At 39.3% G+C, this 24,291-nt stretch overlaps 1 protein-coding gene across 1 annotated transcript in view; it reads right to left on the bottom strand.

Annotated features, from left to right (window-relative positions):
* DNAH8 (dynein axonemal heavy chain 8) overlaps positions 1-24,291 on the bottom strand; it is a 338,579-nt gene that overhangs the window by 11,279 nt on the left and 303,009 nt on the right. The window contains exons 81-88 of the mRNA XM_061624897.1: positions 23,964-24,082; positions 23,618-23,820; positions 22,655-22,728; positions 12,679-12,831; positions 11,485-11,640; positions 10,545-10,661; positions 6,315-6,416; positions 5,178-5,338 (exon numbers count right to left, since the gene is read on the bottom strand). Coding sequence (XP_061480881.1) covers positions 5,178-5,338; positions 6,315-6,416; positions 10,545-10,661; positions 11,485-11,640; positions 12,679-12,831; positions 22,655-22,728; positions 23,618-23,820; positions 23,964-24,082 — 1,085 coding nt within the window. The remainder of the gene's footprint in view (positions 1-5,177; positions 5,339-6,314; positions 6,417-10,544; positions 10,662-11,484; positions 11,641-12,678; positions 12,832-22,654; positions 22,729-23,617; positions 23,821-23,963; positions 24,083-24,291) is intronic.

The following is a 24,291-nucleotide window of genomic DNA, read 5'->3' as shown; positions in this document are numbered from 1 at the left end:
GTGAAGGCGGACAAAGGCTGCAGTAGATCCAATCATCATGGTATCCATGCCATTGGATCAAAGCCTTTTTCTGTCAAGATTGTGTGTTGATCATTGTGTGCCGATCTCCCCACATAAAACAAATTTGCTCACAGGAGTCTTCCAACCAAAACAAAACAAAAGTCCCATGGCAATCGGCAAATGGTGACGGGGGCAGAACTGTGAAATCTGGAAGCCCCTAGTCATGGACCAGCACATGGGCAATGAATACAGACTCAGTCATCCTGGATCAAGGACCGAAGTGGTTGAGTAGTTCAGCAGCTATATCCACGACTGAGCAGTCCTATTCAGGATCCATTCTGCTCACCCCGTATGGGGAGGGGGCTAGAAAAGGTGCCCTAAGCATAGTCTGCCTCATTTCTCTCCCTGACTGGATTACCGCATCAAGCGGAGTCACCACTTAGCAGTTGCAAAAGACAATTGAATTTTAGAACATGGAATAAACGGACATTGCTGGACAATACAAATAGTGAATGTCCTGAACGCAGGACTGCCATCATCGCAAGGGAATTGAGATGTTTTAATATTGACATAGCAGCACTTCCAAGAAACTCGAAGAGCAGGAGAAGGACAATTGAAGGAATTTCTTCTGGAAAGGGCTGCCTGAACAAGAACAACGAATACATGGAGTAGGTTTTCCTATTAAAAATAATCTCATGAAGCCTTGTCAGAAGTTCCTATTGGCATTAATGAACGACTCTCAACTGTCCAATTAAAACGCATCAAAAACCAACAGGCAACTATTCTAAGTGCTTATGTACCAACATTAGATACTGATGAAGACATCAAGGAAAAATTTAATATCCAGCTGGACACCATTGTATCAGAGATACCTAAGGAGGATAAAATTATCCTCCTAGGCGATTTCAATGCAAGAGTTGGGCATGATTTTGATTTATGGCCAGAAACCATTGGGAAAGAAGGAGTTGGCAATAGTAACCTGAATGGAATTCTACTTCTGACTAAATGTGCAGAGCATAATCTTGTTATTACAAACACACTCTTTCACTAGGAAAAAAAACTTAAAACATCATGGAAGCACCCTCGGTCAAAACACTGGCTTCTCCTGGACTATGTAATTGTCTGTGCCAGAGATTATCGTGATGTACTCCTCACTAGGGCCATCACGAGTGCTGATGATTGCTGGACAGATCACCGATTAATTTGATGCACTATGGCAGTGGTTCTTAACCTGGGGTGCACGCACCCCCGGGGGTGCGAGACACTTTTTCTAGGGGTACGAGGCAGTAACTATACAACCAAAGATTTTAGAAAACTGTCATTTATCATAGCTAAGTTAGGCTAAAACACACATTAAAATAAAATAAAAATGAAAAATGAACTTTTTTTTCAGGGGGTGCAAGAGCATATTTTGGAAATCCAAGGGGTGCTGGCAGTGGAAAAAGTTAAGAACCACTGCATGGCCATTAATATTGTTCTTTAACGTAGGCTCCAAGGAAGAAAACCAAGGTGTAAAATGAACATCCACGCCCTTCAAGATCCTATTAATCGAGTCTGCTATCCAACAACTCTCAAGAAACATCTACCTACAGAACTCCCTAAAAACTTCAAGGAGCACTGGATTAAATTGAAGACTTCCATTATTGCAGCATGTGAAAAAACTATTGGATACCAAACTAAGAAACATCAGGATTAGTTTGATGAGAATGATAGTGAGATTGAACATATCATTGACAAGAAAAGGAAAGCCTTCCAGATATGGCAGAAAGACATTAACTGTGCTGCTAAGAAAAAAATCTATGCCAGTGCAAAGGCTGAGGTCCAAAGAATTACTAGAGAACTTAAGAACGCCTGGTGGATAAAGAAAGCTCAAGAAATCCAGCATTTTGCAGATGCACATGGGGCTTTTTTAATGCCACAAAGGTCATCTATGGATCAACAAATTACAGTACAAATCCCTTATGTTCAATGGATGGTACCAAACATCTTAAGGATAATAAAGAGTCTATTGCACTGCATTGGAAAAAGCATTACCACTACCTCCTTAATCATAACTCTATAGTGGCTGATGAGGTGTTCTCACAAATTCTACAACAACAAACTAGAGACGAGCTTGCAGTATCCACTAATTTGGATGAAGTCAATAAAACCAGTAATCAAATGAAGAATAACAAAGCTAGTGGTCCTGATTGGATTCCTGCTGAAGTCTTTAAAGAAGGTGGGCCTGAACTTATACAACAACTTCATAAACTCATCAAAAAAATCTGGATGAGGGAGGAGATCCCAGAACACTTTAGGTATGCCATAATTATCACTCTTTTTAAGAAGGGTGATAGAACAGATTGTGGGAACTATCGAGGCATCTCTTTTCTTGCTACCGCAGGTAAAATCCTTGCAAGGATCCTTGCAAATCACCTCCTACTTATCTCAGAAGATATACTTCCCAAATCCCAAAATGGTTTCCACCCTTCCAGGGGGACAGTGGACATGATCTTCACTGCATGACAGCCTCAACAAAAATGCTGGGAGCAGAATCAACCTTTATATATGGCACTTATTGATCTGACTAAGGCTTTGGAAACTGTGAATCAAACCGCTCTCTGGACCATCCTTCTGACAATTGGATGCCCTGATAAATGTGTGAATATTTTGCGACTCCTTCATGACAACACAACAGTGACAATTTTGTATAACAATGGCTTTCAGAGCAATCCATTCAGAGTTGGATCAGGTGTAAAACAGGGATGTGCCATTTCTCTGACCTTATTTGCTATCTTCATTGCTATGATTCTACACCTTATTGAAGGGAAACTTCCTACTGGCATGGAAATCATATATCGAACAGATGGAAAGCTTTTTAATCTCAGTTGGCTGAAAGCAAAAAGTAAGGTAATGTCAACATCTGTTGCAGAACTTCAATATGCCGATAATGTAGTCTCCGCACATTCAGAAAAAGATCTTCAAACTATCCTAAATGTCTTTGCAGAAGCATATGGAAAGCTTGGGCTCTCGCTTAATATAAAAAAAACCAAAGTAATTCATCAACAGGTGCGAACTAGTCTCTGTAGCACCATCAATCCAGCTTAATGGTGCGATGTTGATCACTTTCCCTATCTTGGAGGCCATCTCTCTGAAAAAGCTGACATCGACACTGAAATTCAACATCGTCTGAGTTCTGCGCGTGCTGCATTCTCCCGAATGAACCGTAGAGTGTTCAAGGATTGGGATATCCGCAGGGAGACCAAAATGCTTATTTACAAAGCCATTGTACTACCGACCTTACTGTACGCCTGTGAAACATGGACCATTTATAAATGCCACTCCCAACTTCTTGGAAGATTCCACCAATGCTTCCTCCGGAAAATCTGCAAATTACTTGGGAAGACAGACGGACTAATGTTAGCGTTTTGAAAGAAGCAACTACCAGTGTTGAAACAATATCCTTCACCATCAACTTCACTAGACTGGCCATGTTGTTCAAATGCCTGATCACCATCTTCCAAAGCAGCTACTTTATTCTCAACTTAAGGATGGAAAATGGAATACCAGTGGACAGCAAAAGAGGTTTAAAGATGTTCTCAAAGCAAATCTACAAAAATTTAACATGAGTATCAAAACCTGGGAAGCTTTGGCCCATGAGTGTCCCACTTGGAGGTTGGCTATTATCAAAGGTGCTATGGACTTTGAAGAAGCACGAGTACAGGGCAAAAGGGACAAATGAGATAAGCGGAAAGCACGTCAAGCAAATCCTCATCGCAACTGTCTTCCATCTGGAAACCTACGTTCTCACTGTGGGAGGCTGTGTGGATCTAGAATTGGCCTCCACAGTCACTTACGGACCCACCATTAAAGACCTTATCTTGGAAGACAATCTTACTCGGCCATGAGTGATGGCTAATGAATGAATGAATGAATGACTACATATGGGCATGATCCACAAAATACTGCTCCTGCACAAGCCCCACATGTTGGGAGCACATGAGAGCAGCATTTGGTGTACCACAACCCAGGCAACTTATACTCCTTCAGCCTCTTCATATCTACTTTCCCCATTACGTTTGAAAGACACGTATATAATTGCAGGAGGCATATTTATGCCTGAATATAATGAAATATCAAAATGATAATAGGTGTGGTAATACAATACTAAATGTCAAAGCTGTATCTCTTTAAGAGTGAATCTTCATATATGGGCATCTCCCCTGAGAATGTACTTCTGTATTTCATAATATAAGAAATAGACTGCCCTGTACAGTAAAATTTATCAAAGTCTCAAGTGAATACCAAATTGAAGAACTGAGTGTTTAAAGATTGGTAATAATGCAGATGAAACATTTGATCAGATTTTAACAATCACAGAAATGCTAAGTGTGACATATTATTAAAAACATAATTCATAACTGAATCATAGGAATCACAGAAAAGCAAATAAAACATGACAATGACTGATTATATGCTGTAGTAGATCAGGTAGTATTTGAAGCAGAAAATAACAACCAACCTGTTATGTATTTAAGGGTGAAAAGTGACTCAGTAAAAGATAATATTTAAAATGCAATTAGTTGTTAGGTAACATTGAAATTCTATCATTAAATTCTAACAGCTTTTGGAGGTCACTGATTCATAGTGATCGACTTGAAGGCACATAACAACAACAACCATTTAGTACAATTGGGTGGGAACAAAACTGCTACTAAAATTATTTGGGAAAACTTGTCTCACTTCAAAGCATAATCACATTTTAAAAATGATGAAAAGTATCATAATCACTTAAAAAGTGTTAGACGGTTAGGGTGATATTCAGTTGTGGTATCCCACTTGTACAATGGACATCCTCTTGTCCAAATGGGACTTACTTTCAATTTCCTACCTCCTGTAGCCTCCCTCCCACATACTCCAAATCTATTCCAGAGGGTTAGAAGACCCTCTGGAGCAAATGGGGATGTCGAAGGCTTCAGAGGGGAGTGAAGGATGGAAAATTCTGTTTCATCTGCTGGTGTGATGCTGGATCTCATCCTTAATCTTGAAGAAGTCCAGAAAGGCTTTCTTAAATGTTTTGGTACATATAAATATTGGAAATTTCCCATTAAGTATAGTTTGTTTCTCTGAATAATTAAAAATAATGTGAAACTTTTATTTGAAACCTGAAGATTTCCATCTTTGCTAGACCTACTTACGTAATATCTGCATTAGGATGAAGACCAAAGACTTCTGGGCTGTCCATGGCAGGGAGAGTTGAAATATATTCATGATACTGATCCAGAGTTTTGCACACAGGGATTTTATATCCAATGTAAAAACAGAATGTGCTCTCAAACATCTTCTCACTGAACCAGACCTGTACAAAATAGAAAAAAAGGTTGAAACTTATGGTCAGCAAGAATGAGGAGCTGGATTGTTGGGAGTGGGGAAGACAAGGATAGAAAGCAGCAGCCATTTCATGTTGAGAAAGAGCACCTGTCCTGATCCTGTGGAAGAGCTCAGAGCAAGGCAGCTTGGTTGTTGCAGCACCATGGAGAACTCCTAGTAAGCCCTTTTCTCTGATAAAGGTTGAAAGTGAGCTGAGGCTTTTGAGCCTCTGCCTCAAGTCCACTTTCCCATCCCTCTTTAGATACCTAGCATCTCTTAATGAGCCAACTCTCTAGCCTAAAGATGGGCACTTCTCTTATGTTCCATGACTTCCCACCTGGTGCTTTTCCTGCATTGTTGTACTGATGAGGTACTGTGGGAGGCACTTGGTTCCTCACACTCAGGACAAGGTGCTCGGGAGGGTCCTGGCACAAGTTCTACGAGTCATGGTGCTGTGGGATTTGTTGAGTGAGATCCTGCCTGCCAGCCTTAGGTTCAATAGTCCTCTGATCACCAGTAACAGGCTCAAAGCAAGGAACATGCTCTAGCTCCTTAGCCAGTAACACTGTAGCCTTTGACTCAGTGTCCTGGTCTCTGTTGAACTCCGGGGTCATCTTAACAATGTACACCAACCAACACCCCAAAGTCTACTCAACAAATGCATTGGCATTTAGCTTATTATATAAGGAACTGAAAGTCTCCTACTTAAAAAAAAAAAGCAATGGGAAAAGGTTATGCTGATCGGTTTACCCACAACTTTTAATATATTAATTTTAGGAGAAATACAAAGTCATAAATTAAATAGGTCTTTCTTTCCAGATGACCGACTTCTTACTGTGAATGTCCTAGTACAATGTCAGGATTTTTTTTAACAGTTTAAAAAATAATTTAGTTCAACTGAAAATGAATCATTTTTCAGTTGAAGTCTGGTTATGGTTAAGAACTATTTTTTCACATTTCTGTACCCTTGCAAAGCAGTTAAGAAGACGCTTATCATAATCATCAGTGACTCTGCCTCCATACTGTACTTCTCCGATCATGTACCGGACTGTGCTCCAAGATATTCCCTAGAGAAAAAAACAGCCAATTTTAGAAATCCAAGTATTTAGTTACAAGTTGTATTTTGATGCAGAGATGCCTGTTGTGCTCAAGGATCATTTGTGGGCCTATGTAACTCTTGACATTTGGCCCCAAAGATCAAAATCGCAAATGTCAAGTATAACTGGTTACTCCAGACAATATTGCTCTACAAAGTTTCTAAAATCAAAAAGCAAACAAAAACAAGACCATTTGACCTAAAATTAGGAAATCTAGATTTTTAATCAATTTTCTAGCCTTTGATCATTCCAGAGAGTTGAAAAATTAATAGTGAAGAGGCTATTTTCAACATTTATCATATGTAGTTCAAAAGCCCTCTTTGCCAGAATGGTTGTAGACTATTAACTGAAAGTAATACACTCTATACGCTCTATACGTGAAAGAAGGCATTGAATCCAGCAAGCTCGAAACCCCAAAAGAGGCAGACTCCTCCACAGAATCGTTGTGGGTGGTGATACCGTGCCCCAGGAGGGACTTAATACTGGGAACGATCTATCGTCCCCCTGATCAAAATGCTCAGGGAGACCTTGAGATGAGATATGAAATTGAGGAAGCATCCAAACTAGGAAATGTGGTAGTAATGGGTGACTTCAACTCCCCGGACATAGACTGGCTGCATATGTGTTCCAGTCATGACAAAGAAGCAAAGTTTCTAGATATTCTAAATGACTATTCCCTAGACCAGTTGGTCATGGAACCGACCAGAGGGACGGCAACCCTGGACTTAATCCTCAGTGGGGACCGGGACCTGGTGCGAGATGTAAGTGTTGTTGAACCAATTGGGAGCAGTGACCACAGTGCTATTAAATTAAACATACATGTAACTGGCCAATTGCCAAGAAAATCCAACACGGTCACATTTGACTTCAAAAGAGGAAAGTTCACAAAAATGAGGGGATTGGTAAAAAGAAAGCTGAAAAACAAAGTCCAGAGGGTCACATCACTCGAAAATGCTTGGAAGTTGTTTAAAAACACTATATTAGAAGCTCAACTGGAGTGCATACCGCAGATCAGAAAAGGTACCGCCAGGGCCAAGAAGATGCCAGCATGGTTAACGAGCAAAGTCAAGGAAGCTCTTAGAGGCAAAAAGTCTTCCTTCAGAAAATGGAAGTCTTGTCCGAATGAAGAAAATAAAAAAGAACACAAACTCTGGCAAAAGAAATGCAAGAAGACAATAAGGGATGCTAAAAAAGAATTTGAGGAGCACATTGCTAAGAACATAAAAACCAACAACAAAAAATTCTATAAATACATTCAAAGCAGGAGACCATCTAGGGAGACAATTGGACCCTTGGATGATAAGGGAGTCAAAGGTGTACTAAAGAACGATAAGGAGATTGCAGAGAAGCTAAATAAATTCTTTGCATCTGTCTTCACAGTGGAAGATATAGGGCAGATCCCTGAACCTGAACTAACATTTGCAGGAAGGGATTCTGAGGAACTAAGACAAATAGTGGTAACGAGAGAGGAAGTTCTAAGCTTAATGGACAATAGAAAAACTGACAAATCACCGGGCCCGGATGGCATCCACCCGAGAGTTCTCAAAGAACTCAAAGGTGAAATTGCTGATCTGCTAACTAGAATATGTAACTTGTCCCTTGGGTCCTCCTCCGTGCCTGAGGACTGGAAAGTGGCAAATATAACGCCAATCTTCAAAAAGGGATCCAGAGGGGATCCCGGAAATTACAGGCCAGTTAGCTTAACTTCTGTCCCTGGAAAACTGGTAGAAAGTATTATTAAAGCTAGATTAACTAAGCACATAGAAGAACAAGCCTTGCTGAAGCAGAGCCAGCATGGCTTCTGCAAGGGAAAGTCCTGTCTCAGTAACCTATTAGAATTCTTTGAGAGTGTCAACAAGCATATAGATAGAGGTGATCCAGTGGACATAGCGTACTTAGACTTTCAAAAAGCGTTTGACAAGGTACCTCACCAAAGGCTTCTGAGGAAGCTTAGCAGTCATGGAATAAGAGGAGAGGTCCTCTTGTGGATAAGGAATTGGTTAAGAAGCAGAAAGCAGAGAGTAGGAATAAATGGACAGTTCTCCCAATGGAGGGCTGTAGAAAGTGGAGTCCCTCAAGGATCGGTATTGGGACCTGTACTTTTCAACTTGTTCATTAATGACCTAGAATTAGGAGTGAGCAGTGAAGTGGCCAAGTTTGCTGACGACACTAAATTGTTCAGGGTTGTTAAAACAAAAAGGGATTGCGAAGAGCTCCAAAAAGATCTCTCCAAACTGAGTGAATGGGCAGAAAAATGGCAAATGCAATTCAATATAAACAAGTGTAAAATTATGCATATTGGAGCAAACAATCTTAATTTCACATATACGCTCATGGGGTCTGAACTGGCGGTGACCGACCAGGAGAGAGACCTCGGGGTTGTAGTGGACAGCACGATGAAAATGTCGACCCAGTGTGCGGCAGCTGTGAAAAAGGCAAATTCCATGCTAGCAATAATTAGGAAAGGTATTGAAAATAAAACAGCCGATATCATAATGCCGTTGTATAAATCTATGGTGCGGCCGCATTTGGAATACTGTGTACAGTTCTGGTCGCCTCATCTCAAAAAGGATATTCTAGAGTTGGAAAAGGTTCAGAAGAGGGCAACCAGAATGATCAAGGGGATGGAGCGACTCCCTTACGAGGAAAGGTTGCAGCATTTGGGGCTTTTTAGTTTAGAGAAAAGGCGGGTCAGAGGAGACATGATAGAAGTGTATAAAATTATGCATGGCATTGAGAAAGTGGATAGACAAAAGTTCTTCTCCCTCTCTCATAATACTAGAACTCGTGGACATTCAAAGAAGCTGAATGTTGGAAGATTCAGGACAGACAAAAGGAAGTACTTCTTTACTCAGCGCATAGTTAAACTATGGAATTTGCTCCCACAAGATGCAGTAATGGCCACCAGCTTGGATGGCTTTAAAAGAAGATTAGACAAATTCATGGAGGACAGGGCTATCAATGGCTACTAGCCATGATGGCTGTGCTCTGCCACCCTAGTCAGAGGCAGCATGCTTCTGAAAACCAGTTGCCGGAAGCCTCAGGAGGGGAGAGTGTTCTTGCACTCGGGTCCTGCTTGCGGGCTTCCCCCAGGCACCTGGTTGGCCACTGTGAGAACAGGATGCTGGACTAGATGGGCCACTGGCCTGATCCAGCAGGCTCTTCTTATGTTCTTATGTTCTTACCTGTTTTGTACCATGTAATATGTTGGTTACCCCAAAGTACAGATTGCAGTTCTTTGTTCTTTAAGCAATAGTAACTGTGGGTATAATAAATTACCTTGCAGATGCATCTGTGCACACAAAGACATCAACACAGAACTTATAGAGGCCCTCTTTACTTCCCTCTGGCTGCTACATGTATATGGTATGTGTTCATCACAGTACATGGGCCATTACTTCATCAGGAGACCCAGGTGTGCTTCCCATATAAATTCCTAGCCATTCCTCTCTCCCTGCGTTCAGGGCCTTGGCCTACTACATTGAGTATGTGGCCCTAAGGAAGAGAGGGAGGACTGAATGTCTATATGGGAGCTACCAACAGGCTTCCTGTTCTCAGTAATAGCTGTTGAGGTGCAATACATGCTCAGATGCATACCAGTCCAGGTGAGAAAGGAGGAAAAGAAGGCTCGACTGAGCTCTGAGGAAAATGGCTGAAGCCTGATTTTTTAAACTTAAAATGCTGTTCATAGTTGAGGAAGGGAAAATATAAATGCACAATTAATTAAAGTTCATGTAAGAATTGCTAGTATTAGCAAAGCAAATCCAGTCTTTAACCCTGATCTCAGTCTTTCTAAGCCTCTCCCTGTAAACTTCTGCAAATGATAGCTTCACACTATCAAGAAAAGCCATATTGCAAATGATTTGCATGAGCTCTCCCGGCCACACTAGCTGTCATTTGAGACCAGGGGATGAGTGATGGGGTGGGAGAGGGGTAAACTGAGAATTCTCTAGGCTGGATGAAAAATGTGAGGCTCTGATGCTTGTCTCTTTTTTGAGGCAAGCAGTATGAATCCTTGAAGCTTGTATCCAATCTTAGATAAAATGACCATTATATATATACAAAGAAGAAACAACAATATGACATATGGATACTCACTTTCTTAATGTCGCATTCATCCAAATGATTTTGTATAAACTGAACACTCGCTGTGAAGTCTGCTGAGTTGAATTCATATGGAATATTCCAGCCCAAAGGACCAAATTTGCGTCTTTCCTTTAAAAAAGACAATAGATGCAGTAAGTAGTGTGGTTTATTTATTAACATTGCTTTCCCCACTAATTATCACTTTTCTGTTTAATAACTTCCATTAGTGACATTTCAGGTTAATACTATTTTCTGATCAAAATATTTTAATGTGCATTTCCCCAGTAAAATTGATATATTGATAGAAAATGGGCAAATGCTTCTTGATATGGATTATGCACCTTCTACAGCTTCAATACACCAGGAAATCAAAGGAAAAATCCCAAGATACAGTGTACCCTGTAAGCCCAGAATGGCACAGAACAGCCTTTCCCAACCTTTGGGTCCCCAGATGTTGCTGGACTTACAATTCCTGACCATTGGCCATGCTGGTTGAGGCTGATCTAGGGACCCAAAGATTGGGAAAGGCTGGTATAGAATGATCATTCCCAATTCCATTCAGACTCAGCACAGAGACTTTGAGTCATCTTACTTGGTGATGCCCATTCATAAAAGAAACACAGGGAAGTTGTATTACTGTCTTTTCTTTTTTAGTTTACTAGTTTTCATGCTTAAGCAGAATTATTTTTCTAGCACTTTTGTTTGTATTATAAGCTGCTGTGGTTTATCAGTATTTCTAGCAAAAGTAAATGCTCATAGATTACTGCTGATTTTTGAGGCCTATTATGGACACAGTGGAAACAGATGCTTCAGTGTGCAATATCAGGCCTCCGTTTTGCATTAGAAATATTCAGCTTGCATACAGCAATAAGCATGTAGGGTTATGTTTCAGACATCCCAGTGAGAAGATCATATCAGGCATAAAGTAAAATGCACAATATGTTCATAGTACCTGAACAGTGGAGTGTAGGAAAGCTACCGTATAAAGAAGAGGTTTCCACATAGGCATATTGCTGACATCAAGTAAGTCTTGATTTATACCAGAAAATGTTCTTTTCAAACCTGCTCGGACACCCTGTGGTGGTTCATTTGTGAATTTTATTGAAGTCTGACACATAAAGGAAAAAAAAGGATTTATTCATTTGACCCCAAAAGGGACAAATTAAAAAACCACATAGTTTTTAAATCTAAAGTTCAATGCAGATATGTATATGAAATGTTGTATTAACCATTTAATGCAAACAAAAGTCAAACACAACTTTGGCTTTGGTAAATAATCTTTAAATGATAGACATGCGACTGAACAGCAAGACACCATTGCCGCAGTTTCATATGATGAAACAGATATTGTTTCAGACTCATGGCACTTTTATAACATAACATAAAACATCCTCACTTTTGACTTTTAGGTGTCTCCTGAAGATATTTTTATGCCAACAGCCCTATGCAGTTGTTTAAAATGTTTTTGAGTAGCCAGTCATTTTAATTATTGTTTTGTATTGCTTTAAAATATTTTCACGTTGCTGTACACCTCCTTGATGTTTTGCAAGAGGTCAGTATATATAAATACTCCTACAAATAAAATATAAAATAACCCCCCAAACCCCCTAATCTTTTCAGTCCTTATAATCCCAACCCAAACCTTAAAATTGTTATAAAATGGCAACAACAAAAATCCTTCTACCTACTCTTGTCCCCTTCTATTAATGGGAATTCCCTTTTCCAACACCAATTCTTCCCTGTCCCATTCCATACGTGTCCAGATTCAGAAGGGCTCAGACTAAGAATCTGTTATCAGCTCCAAGGCTGTCTTGGATTATGAGAATAAAGCAATGTCTCTTGACATGTACTCTGTTCACAGGAGAACTACTCTGGGTCCAAGCCAGACTGTTTTCTTCAATGCATCCTATACCCACATCTTCTCACTTATTCCATTGCTTGTCTGATTCCATTAAGAATGAATTCACATCCCCAAACCTAACATCCCTGCAATGAGCCCAAGATAGCAACAAGTTATAAGTTACCAAACATGTTATACCCTTCAGCTGCTATTAATTAAAACTGATTTCTCCTTTCTAATTTAAGTTCAGCCATGTGTTTTATCGTCACAGTTCATCTGAATTCGCTTGAATATACTAGAACTAACCTGTAGCAAAGTAATTGGAAACTTATCGTGTGGTTCAGTGGTTATCCAAACTCGGAAGGTGTCATCAGGAATATCAGCAGTAAGCATTGTTTCCAAAAGTTCTTCCATAAACTCTAGGCCTAGATGGCAGTTCTGAAGTAACACCCAGCCACCCTGTACCCAAAAACAGTTGATTAAATAATCTGCATAACTTCAGGCCTCCTGCATTTACTAGCAACTACAATTATACATAAAGATTCTACTAATTGAAGGTTGCTTTAGCTTTATGTATTCTTTTATAGCTCCTTAATATTGGTGTTTTGGATTTCTATGTTTTAATAATAAATATGGAATTGCATGAAAACAAAACACCCGAGTACTGCCATCTTGTGGTAGCTATATAAATTATAGCAGGACAATTTCTGCAGATTTTGGTGAATATCCCCTGTAATAAAAAAACTTGTCTTAAAAAAACCAGTTGTGAGATAAAGGGCTTACTGTTTTCCCTTTGAGATAAGGGTTTTGTTTAGGTTCAATGTGCCCTTAGTCCCCAAACACTCTATCACTGAGGGGTTCTGGTGAGTTCTTTATTCCAGTAGTCTTAAACTTTTTCAGACGGAGGACCCACCTTTAATCCAAACATGCATTTGGGGACTCACTTCTTAATTGTGATCCACCCAGTAGTGGCTCCCAACCCACTAGTTGAAGACCAATGCTTTATTCCACCACAAGAAAGTCCAGGACTCTTCTACTCATTAGGACATCCACACGTATCAAGCATTATGTTGATCTGAACCATTTTAGTTACAGACCCCCTCACCATTCTGTTCCTCTATTCATAGAGTTAGTGTCACTCCTCTCATAAGGTAAGTAAATTCTCTTCTTGTCTTATAATCAGTTCCGTCTTCAGGGTTGATTTGTGGAACTGGTATGCTATAATTTCCTATTGTCTTTACCGTCATGATCAGTGTGCTCTCAGTCATGCATTGACTGACCCTTGCTCTGCCTCCCCTGGCTGCACCGTCCTGCTATATGTCAAAAGGGGGAGATCAGAACATGTGCATACCTTAGTCAGCTTCTCCTCATACCAGCAAAAAAATGTTCTACCTCAGATTTGGCAAATATATCATCTCTTTTTATTATTTGAAATCACACTTATTTGAAGTCATAATTTTTACTGGACTTTATCAATGGGATTCACTTCCAAGTTGTCCTATTGATAAAGCCCAGAAAAAATATTTTCCAGTACCAATGCTTAAGACACCAGCCATAGTTTAGTAAGTTCTGTTAAACTAATGGGGCTTCCAAATAAGCATGTTAGAAGTTTTAAGATAACTAGTTTAATATGGAAATTGCAACTATCTTTAATACCGTTGAGTGTTACTAAAATTAAACATCCCAGCTAATGATGCGGGGCGCAGTTGACAAAGCAACCCCAGTGACAAAGCATCAAGGTAAAAAATGAGTTCAAACAAAAACACAAACTTTGGCAGAAGAAATGCAAGCAGATAATAAGGGCTGCCAAAAAAAAAAAATCAAGAAGCATATTGCTAAAAATATTAAGACCAACAATAAAACATTATTTAAATACTAAGTAGGAAATCTGCTATGAAGACAGTTGGACGTTTGGACAACAAGGGAGTCAGAGGTTTGCTGAAAGAGGAAAAGCTGACTGTAGAGAAGCTTAATGAATTGTTTGTATCTGTCTCCACTGCAGATGTTGTATGGCAGATCTGTGCCTGAACTTTCTCAGGAACTGAGCCTTATTGGAATATTAAAAATGAACAGATCTCCAGATCAGATGGCATCCACCCAAGTGTTCTCAAAGAACTCAAATGTGAAATTGCTGATCATCTAACAAAAATATGTAACTTGTTCCCAGAGCTTGGAAGTAACTAGTTACAAGTAACGAATTACTTGTTTCATTACTTTTTTTGAGTAACGAGTGGGTAATTCCTTTACATTTTGATTGTAATAGAACTAGGAGTAATTTTACTACTTTTGTGGAGTAATTGTAACATTTCCAGAATTACTTTGGGGCATTACTGGGGGGGGGAGTAGGGGAAGTCTTCTGCTTCTCTGATTTGTGGATGAAAATCATGTGCCTCAAACTGGGCTTCTGTGCAGTGTCGCTCTTTCCTCATGCTCTGTGGATGGGTAGGAGGTGACGAGGGAGGAGGCAGAGAGTGAGACAGGGTGGAGTGGAGAAAACAATTATTTTAAAAAATGGATAGTGGTGATGAAGAATGGAGTAGAGGGGAAAAGGATCTGGAGGTCAAGAACATGGATAAAGGAGGAGAAGGAGGCAGCAGCAGAATGGAGACAAAGAACTGTGGAGGTGAAAGATGACAACGTGTGTGTGTGTGTGTGTCTGTCTGTCTGTCTGTGTGTGTGTGTGTGTGTGTGTGTGTATACTGTGTTTGCACTTGGCACACAAAGTGGCCTCCACCACCCTCTCTGGCTACTGTGCTCCATTTGCAGTATTTTAACTTTTTTGCATCTCAGAGGAAAATGTTTGCTTGAGTGCGTGTCCCTTAGTTGGTGGCAGGGCAGGATCTGGGAGGTGGTTAAGTGAGAGAGATTATGCTGGCTGGCTGAGTGGGCGGGTTGCACTTGGTTTGACATGCAAAGATCTGAGTAGTGGCCTCAGCCTCCCTCCCCACCACCCTTACCAGCGGAGAGACCACCACTGCTATCTTATGAATAAAAATAATTATTCTACTACCTCTGTATGTGTTTGTTTATTTTTAATGTTGTTTTAGGCTACTTAGATGTGCAGCAGCCAAGGCCAGCACCTTGTAGGCATTTTTTTTAAGTAACTGAAATGTAATTGTAGTGATTACTTGTTGGTCAGTGACGCAGGTTGTGAGACTCACAGACAAGGTTTTTTAGCAGAGAGAGAGAAACCTGAAGCAGAAGGGTTAAGCTGTGAGAACAGAGAGCCAGACTATCAAGGTCAGTGGCTGGCTGAGAGTGTGATAAGGTGGGAAACTTGCAGGAACTCAGAGTGGGGGAAGAAATGTCAATGGAGAGAGCTGTGTCTAATGTCTTTGCCTAGTAAAGACTCTTACAAGAAACTTGCCTGGCCTGTCTTATTCCTGTTCTAAACGGCTCTTGGATTCAAACCACGTTTGACCTACACACGCACTCAACAACAGGGGTTATGGGCCCAGCTTATCAGGCGTGGTAGCGGGTTCGAGAGCCGGTGAAGTGGCGTTGTTGCAGAGAGAAACAAAGCGCAAGTGAGAGGCAAGTAAGAGTGGGCAACATGGCTGTAAATCTGTCTTCCGGGATGCCGATGGAGAGGCTGAATGCTGTAAACTACTCCAGCTGGAAGTGGAGGATGAGAGCAGTTCTGATTAAAGAGGATTTAAATGATGTCATGGAAAAAACCCCTCCGGCAGCTCCTTCAGCAGCATGGCTGAAGAAAGACGAGAAAGCGAAGGCTTTTATTACTCTGGGGCTATCAGATTCACAACTGTTGCTGGTGAGTAATGAGCCGACTGCTAATCAGATGTGGGAAAAGTTAAGAGCTGCGCATGTACAGCAAACTGCGGGAAGCAGGCTGTGTTTAGCACGGAAGCTTTATCAGATGCGTTTTACAGATGATGTGACTATGGAAGAGCATTTGGCTGAATTTCGTAGATTAAATGCTGAGCTCCAAGATCGAGGCGTGCATCATAATGACTTACAGATGGTTTATCTCCTGTTATCTTCATTGGATCAAAAATGGGAAGTGCTGGTCTCTAGTCTTGAAACCCAACCTGATGGGAATCTGACTTTGGACTTTGTGGAACAGAAACTTCAACAAGAGTGGTATAGGAGGCAAGAGAATAAGAAAATAGAATTAAAAGAGACTAAGACTGTGTCTGTACAACACCAAAATCAAAGAAGCAGGGAAGAGACTAAAATATGTTATTTTTGTGGATCACGTGGGCATATACAGAGACATTGTTTAAAGAAGAGGAATTACAGGGACTTTGAAAGTCAGAGAGCAAGCGTGAACTTTGTTTCTAAGGAGAGCAATAAACTGATTAACTCTAAATGGCTTCTTGACAGTGGAGCGTCTGCCTAATCACAGACTCTAGTTTATTTTTCACTTCAAAGCCGACGCAGGAGAAGCTTTATCTGGCTGACGGATCGACTCAGGACACGATTGCAACAGGCACACTGAAGATGGGTAATTTGGGAATTTTAACAGATGTATTATTGATTTCTGGTTTAAAATATAACATTCTATCAGTAAGAAAATTGGCTCAAATAGGTTGCAAAGTTACATTTGAAGGGGATAGATGTTTTGTGAGAAAAGATGGTGAAATATGCATGCAAGGGAAATTACAGAATAATATGTTTATGGTTGAGTGCAAGCTTGATAAAGACATGTGTGCTTGGATAGCAGTAAATAAAGAGAAACATGATAATTGTGTCCATGAATGGCACAGAAAGCTGGCACACGCCCATTTCCAAAAGATACAAAACACCCCAAAATATAGTCAAGATTTGAAGTTAACACACTGTGAGCATGTGGATGAGTGTGAAGTATGCTATAAAACAAAAATGACTGTGAATCCAGTAAATAAGAGCTGTGAAAGCACGACTAATGACCCATATCAGCTCATACATGTGGATTTAGCTGGACCTTTTCAGTGCTCAAAAGGTGGAGCAAGGTTTTATTTAGTGATTGTGGATGATTTCTCCAGATTTACACATGTGTTCTTATTGAAAAAGAAAAGTGATGCAGAAGAGAAATTAAAGGCATTCATACAGAGAACAGAAACACAACATGGGGTTGTTATCAAAAATATCAGATCAGATAGAGGTGGTGAATTTACCAGTAATTCATTTCAAACATATTTGGAAAAGAAGGGGATAATTCAAAGTCTCACTGCTCCCTTCAGCCCATCCTCCAACGGAACGGCAGAGAGGAGGAACCGGTCATTGCAGGATTCATTGAGAGCAATGCTAGCAGATGCTGGACTTCCGGGAAGGGTGACTTAGCCTGTGCCTGCTTTTGAGACGGGCTCCTGCCTCAAAAGAAGCTTATTCAGATATATCAGTCAGTTTTTTCTTTTTTTTTTTTGACTGATTAAACTTCTCCCGGGTAGGGAGAAACGAAGAGATTAACCTCAAAGCCTATTTTTGTTGGGACGACCAGATCTCATTAATTTATGGGACGAGGTCCAGCCGACGAAGGTGGGACGGATTTTTAACAGCAAGCTCTATCTGATAAAGCGAACGTTCACCTTATCTTCTAAGAGAGAACGCATTAACAGGCAAGCACCCTTCTTTCTATATTTTTCTTTTACTTGACTTAAATTGTTGCTGTTTAAAAGAGATTTGCCAGATTGATCAGTTTTTGACATCTCACTGGGGAGCCATAACTTCTCTCTGCTACGCACTAATTAATAGCTTATCTCTGTTTTTGTTGCAAAAAGCTGTCCTGGATTTGCATTCTAAAGATATACACAGAAGAGGGATTTCTATTCCAGATTTTTATTTTGAAAAATATTATACTGTTTTGAGACTACTCTCTTTTTGGTCTATTTTATTTTGACGAATCTGTTTCTTGACGATTGCCATTAATTGTTTCGATCCTGGGAACTGCATTTTGTTTACTTAACTATTGGAGAGATAAGGCTGTCTGCTCTGTTTATACTGTGATGTCACCAAGTTTGGAGTATTAACCCAATTGTTGCTGAAATAAGAAGTGGTTTTCCTATATTTTTCTTTTAAAATGGCAATTAAGAAAGTGGCTGAAAATCTGGAAATAACTATGTTTCAGAAAATAATGGATGAGATTGAGATAATGAAAATTGAATTGAGTAAAATGAAGCAGGAGATTAAAGATATAAGGGTCCCTGTGAGAGAGGTGACCCTGGAAGGGGTCCCTGTGAGAGAGGAGACCCCGGAGATTGGAACAGGGGTCCCTGTGAGAGAGGCGACCCTGGAGACTGGAATAGGGGTCCCTGTGAGAGAGGAGATCCCGGAGATTGGAACCAACGTGGAACAGGAACAAGATTTGGAGTCTATGGACTTTAGAAATAAATTCTATTGTTTGGAACTCAATGTTATCTCTGAAGAAATGAATGAAGATTCTAGAGATAAAGTTATCAATGGCATGGATAATCTTCTGGACTGGAATGATGTGATGGAGCCCAATATAGAGAAAATCTATGGAATTATCTGCAGCCATGTGACAATGGAAAAACTTTTAAGAGATGACCCAGTGTATTTTGAAAAAAAGAACAGAGATATGATTTTACAGCAGTATTTCAGCAACCTATTCAGAATGGATGGCAAGAAAATATTTGGGATAGAGGTAATCCCCATCAGACTCTTACTATATGACTATGGCTTTGACAGCAAGATTATTATGGAATACTGATAATGGAAGATTGGATATTGAAATTACTGGACTTAACAAGACTACTGAAGATGGAAGATGGAAAATGGAACTAATAGAGATAATAGAACAATGGCTACTGAAATTATTGAACCTAACAGATTCTGATGTGATGGATTAATTGAAATGTTTATTTTGACTATGGTTATGACAATAAGATTATCATAATTAGTAATGAGATGGATTAATCGATATGCTTATCTGGAAAAAAAAATTGATAGATATATTTCTTAAAGAATTGAAACCTCTCTTTGACTTTTTGTGGAAAGAATAAAGTAATGTTTATGAGATTTGATGATTAAGTAAGATAACTACTGGAGGAAAGTGATTTTATAATATGACTTAAGAGACAGGATTGTTATATATTATAGACTTATAACTGATTTGATCTTTGACAAATGGGAAGTCAATATTTTACTCTTTATTTTTTATTTTTGTTTTTTTTTTCTTTTTTTCTTTTTGTTTAACTATTTTTGATTTTGTTTTTTGTCTTTGAATGTTTTATGATTTTGTCTTGTATGTTTTATGAAAATCTGAATAAAAATTATTGAAAAAAAAAAAAAAAAAAAAAAAAGAGAGCAATGCTAGCAGATGCTGATATGAATAACACTTATTGGGGTGAATGTATTCTGTACACTGTTTATATTCAGAACCGCCTAATGCACAGAACAATAGGCATGTCTCCCTATGAGAAACTGACTGGAAGAAAACCCAGGGTGAAACACATAGAACGTTTTGGGGCAAAATGCTGGGTACATGTAGTAAAACAAAGAAAACATGGTAAATTAGGCTCAAGAGCGCAGGCAGGACGCATTTTGGGATTTCAGAATTCATATTATAGAGTTTGGTTGCCTGAGAAACAACAAGTAGTGTTAAGCAGAAACATAAAGGTGATAGATAAACCTTGGAGAGACAGTCAAACAGTAATCCTAGATTGTGAAAGCAAACAGGAAACAGCTGATGTTCCTTTTGGACAGCAAATTCCATTAAAAACTGCATTAAAAGATTTAATTCATAGTGGCAAACGTACTGTTAAAAGACTGAGAGGTGAAGACATAACAACACATGATACAGAAATGCCTAGTACTAGTGGTGCTGGTCCGAGTAAAATTGAGAGTGAAGAAGAAATGGAAATAGATAATGTCAGGAAATCAGAGAGAAAAACGAAAGGTCAACCTCCTCAGAGATTTGCATTTAATGTTACACAACAGAATAATGAAACAGATGAAATTCCAATAGAATGGGAAAAAGAGGGACCAATAGATAAAGAAACAATGGATCTAATGTGGAAGTTTTGTGTTGAAGAATGAAATAAATGTATTGTCAAATAAAAGTGAACAAACATGAATCTGTGAAACTTGTGTAAATAAAGAATAAAGAGAAACTGAACTGAACTGAACTGTAAATAGAAACTGTAAGAACACAAACCATGTACTGAAATGTATTGTAATGAAAAGTTAATGTAGAAATGTAATAATTGTAACATGAAGTTTTGTAGTCTGTAAGTCTCAGGTGGGGGCTGTTGGTCAGTGACTCAGGTTGTGAGACTCACAGACAAGGTTTTTTAGCAGAGAGAGAGAAACCTGAAGCAGAAGGGTTAAGCTGTGAGAACAGAGAGCCAGACTATCAAGGTCAGTGGCTGGCTGAGAGTGTGATAAGGTGGGAAACTTGCAGGAACTCAGAGTGGGGGAAGAAATGTCAATGGAGAGAGCTGTGTCTAATGTCTTTGCCTAGTAAAGACTCTTACAAGAAACTTGCCTGGCCTGTCTTATTCCTGTTCTAAACGGCTCTTGGATTCAAACCACGTTTGACCTATTCACGCACTCGCCAACATTACTTTGGAGGAAAAGTAAAGTAATCAGTTACTTTCAGAGCAATTGTAGTTGTAATGGTAATTACTACTTTTTGGGCCATGTAACTGTAACTGTAATTTATTACTTTTTAAAAGTAATCTTCCAAGCTCTGCTTGTTCCTAAGATTGGCTTCGACACAAAATGACTGAAAAGTGGCTAATATAAAACTTAAAAAGGGATCTGGGGGAATTGGGAAATTGCAGGCCAGTTAGCTTACCATCTTTTCCTGGAAAGCATTATTAAGCATAAAATTACCAGGTGCATAGAAGAACAAGTTTTGATGAAGACCCACCAGCATGGCTTCCACAAAGGTAAGTCTAACCATTTAGAGTTCTGTGAGTGTTTCACAGCATGTGGATAGAGGCAATCCTGAAGACTTTTAAATAGCTTTTGATAAAATCCCTCACCAAAGACTCCTAAGTTAGTTTAGGAGTCATGGGATAAGAGGATAGGTTCTCTTATGGATCAAGTAACTGGTTAAACAATGGGAAGCAGAGAATAGGATTAAGCAGACTATTCTCACAATAAAGAGATATGAGAAGTGGAGTTCTCTAAGGATCTGTATTGGCACCAGTGCTTTTTAACTTGTTCATAAATGACACAGAATTAGGAGTGAACACTGAGGTGACCCAAGTTTGTTGACACCAAATTGTTGAGGGTGATAGAACAAAAAGAGATTGCAAAGAGCTTCAAAAAGATCTCTCCAAACTGGGTGAATGGGCATTAAAATAGCAAATGCAGTTCTGTGTAAGGAAGAGTAAAGTGGTGCACATTGGAGCAACAAAATCCTAATTTCACATACACGCTCATGAGGGTCTAAACTGGCAGTGACTGACCATAAGAGAAATCTTGGAGTCATGATGGATAGCTTGATGAAAATGTTGATTTAGTGTGTGGCAACTATGAAAATAGCAAATTCCATGTAAATGGTTATTAGAAAAGGAACTGAAAACTGCCAATATCATAATGTCATTATACAAATCTGTGGCACAACCACACTAGGAATACTGTATGCAGTTCTGATTGCTGTACCTCAAGAAGGATATTGTAGAGCTGGAAAAGGTTAAGAAAAGGGCAACCAAACTCATCAAGGAGCTGGAGCAACTCCTTATGAGGAAAGGTTACAATGTTGGGGGCTTTTCAGTTTAGAAAAAAGTCAAGTAAAGGGGGGCATGATAAGGGTATATGAATTTATGCATGGTGTGGAGAAAGTGGCTAGATAAAAGTTTTTCTCCCTCATAATACTAAAACTTGGAGCCATCCAACAAAACTGGATGTTGAAAAATTCAAGGTAGACAAAAGAAAGTACTTTCTTCGCACATCCTGTAGTTAATGGCTATGTCATAATGGCTGTTTATTAACTCCAGTATTAGAGGCAGTATGCTTCTGAATACCAGTTGTGGAACATGAGTGAAGAGTGCTGTTGCGCTCGTATCCTGATTTTGGCTTCCCATAGGCATCTGGTTGACCACTATGAGAATAGGATGCTGGACTACATAGGCCTTTGGCCTGATCCAGTAGGGTTCCTTTTGTGCTATTACGTAGAAATAAATCCCATTAAATTGGATAGGACTTACTCCCAGATAAGTGAGTATCAGATTGTAGCCTCACTCTTTTAAAAAGAAAACATTTTTGCATGGAAGTGCAAGACTTGAGTCCAGCAGGGGAAAATAATCTAATAAAACAAAAGAAAAGAATGAGGGAGAATTCTAAAAACGTTTTGTCAAGATTGTATACATACCTGTGACATTGATGTCTGAATCAGCTTTCGTGCATGGACTTCTTGTCCTTGGCCCATAGAGATAGCTCTGTTTTCTATAGCAAATGAAATGGTAAAATGTTAATAAGATTATATAAATAATTTACTCTCTTGTAAGGAAGTTTTCAAAAAGGGTGAAGAGATTTCTTGTGTGAATTTGGTTATTCAATTCTAGGATTTGACTTAGTCATTACCAAAGAATTCTATGCATAATTTACTAGCAGACATTCAGGGTTGTAACTTCATTAGACTTTTCTGAATTTAGCCCTTATTTTTTATTTTATTCATGTTTGTGTTGCCTCCCTTTTGCTATGAATCAGAAGTTTGCCAGAAGTCTGAACTAATCACTTGCCAAAAGATTCCTCCCTTCCATTGCTCTGTTCATTCCCTTCTCTTCCTCTGCCCCTGCACTTTCCTTCTCTTCTCTGAGCTTCTTCCAGAGTACCACATGAAATGTGGCTGTTTGTTGCCCATTCCTGTCCTAGATTATGTTTGTTTATTAATTCAAGAAAGAGCCTATTATTATAGAAGGCACAATTAGCAAGAGCAGTCCCCAGTACACTGAGTTTGGGGAATGACCATCCAGAACAGATTATGGGTGTGTGTTTGCTGGAAACTGCAGAGCGAAGGGGAATTGCAACATGCCCCCTCTATTAGAGGACCCCTCTATTTGAGCAATAACATTAGGAGAACCAATTGGATCCTGAATATCTTTCCAGTCCTGCCTTATGTAATAATTGGTTCTTTTTTTTTACTGGGCACCTCCTGCTGGATCAATTGAATACAACCCTTCCTAAACAGTTATCAAAGTTACTTCATGATTGTTGATGAAAACTTGTTGGGAGGGCCCCTTGAAAAGCCAGTGAATTATTGAAAAACCAAATTTACCAAAGTGTTTTTAAAAATTAAACTCTTGGGTTTAAGAAAAAAATACTTTAATTATACCCAGTTTAAGTTTCCTGGCCAATGCATCAATCTGGATAGTTGGATCAGATCCCATTGATAAGAAACAGATGAGAGGTGTTCGCTTATCACTTTCCTCCCAAGTTTTCTCTAAGTTTAAAATTACTGGCTCTGTATACTTTTCATTCAATGAATCTGCAATGTACTTCCTGGCTTGAGAAAGTGTGCGATCTGGACACCATGACCTAGGAACAAACATATTCAGTGAGACTCAAACTGGGTGTCACTTCCATTTAATTATCATTATTTCAAGGGAAACAACATTATTTCAAGACAACTAACAACTTATTGCAACACAAGTAATACCAAAACTGTTCATAATCCTCACCTGATAAGCATAAGTTTACGACAAGTATCTAGAGAGTCACTGTATCCATCAGGAATAGTTTCTTCCTCTGGAGCATCCTTATCGAACCAGTTTTTCCACCCCTTCTCATTACGACAGATCTAAATATGTACCAAATGTAATAGACAGTCATAGTTTCCCCTTTAAAGCACACCCATGACAACTTTAGAAAGTTACACTTTAATTGAAGCCATTTTGGCACTGTTTAAAACATCTGGCGTGGGGAGAATGGCTAGCACATATAGGAACATAGGAAGCTGCTTCATATCAAGTCCATTTACCTCAGTATTGTCAATACTGACTAGCAGTG

Source organism: Rhineura floridana, chromosome 4, assembly GCF_030035675.1.
Source record: "Rhineura floridana isolate rRhiFlo1 chromosome 4, rRhiFlo1.hap2, whole genome shotgun sequence".
NCBI lineage: Eukaryota > Metazoa > Chordata > Lepidosauria > Squamata > Rhineuridae > Rhineura > Rhineura floridana.
This window is presented reverse-complemented; position numbering and strand designations above follow the sequence as displayed.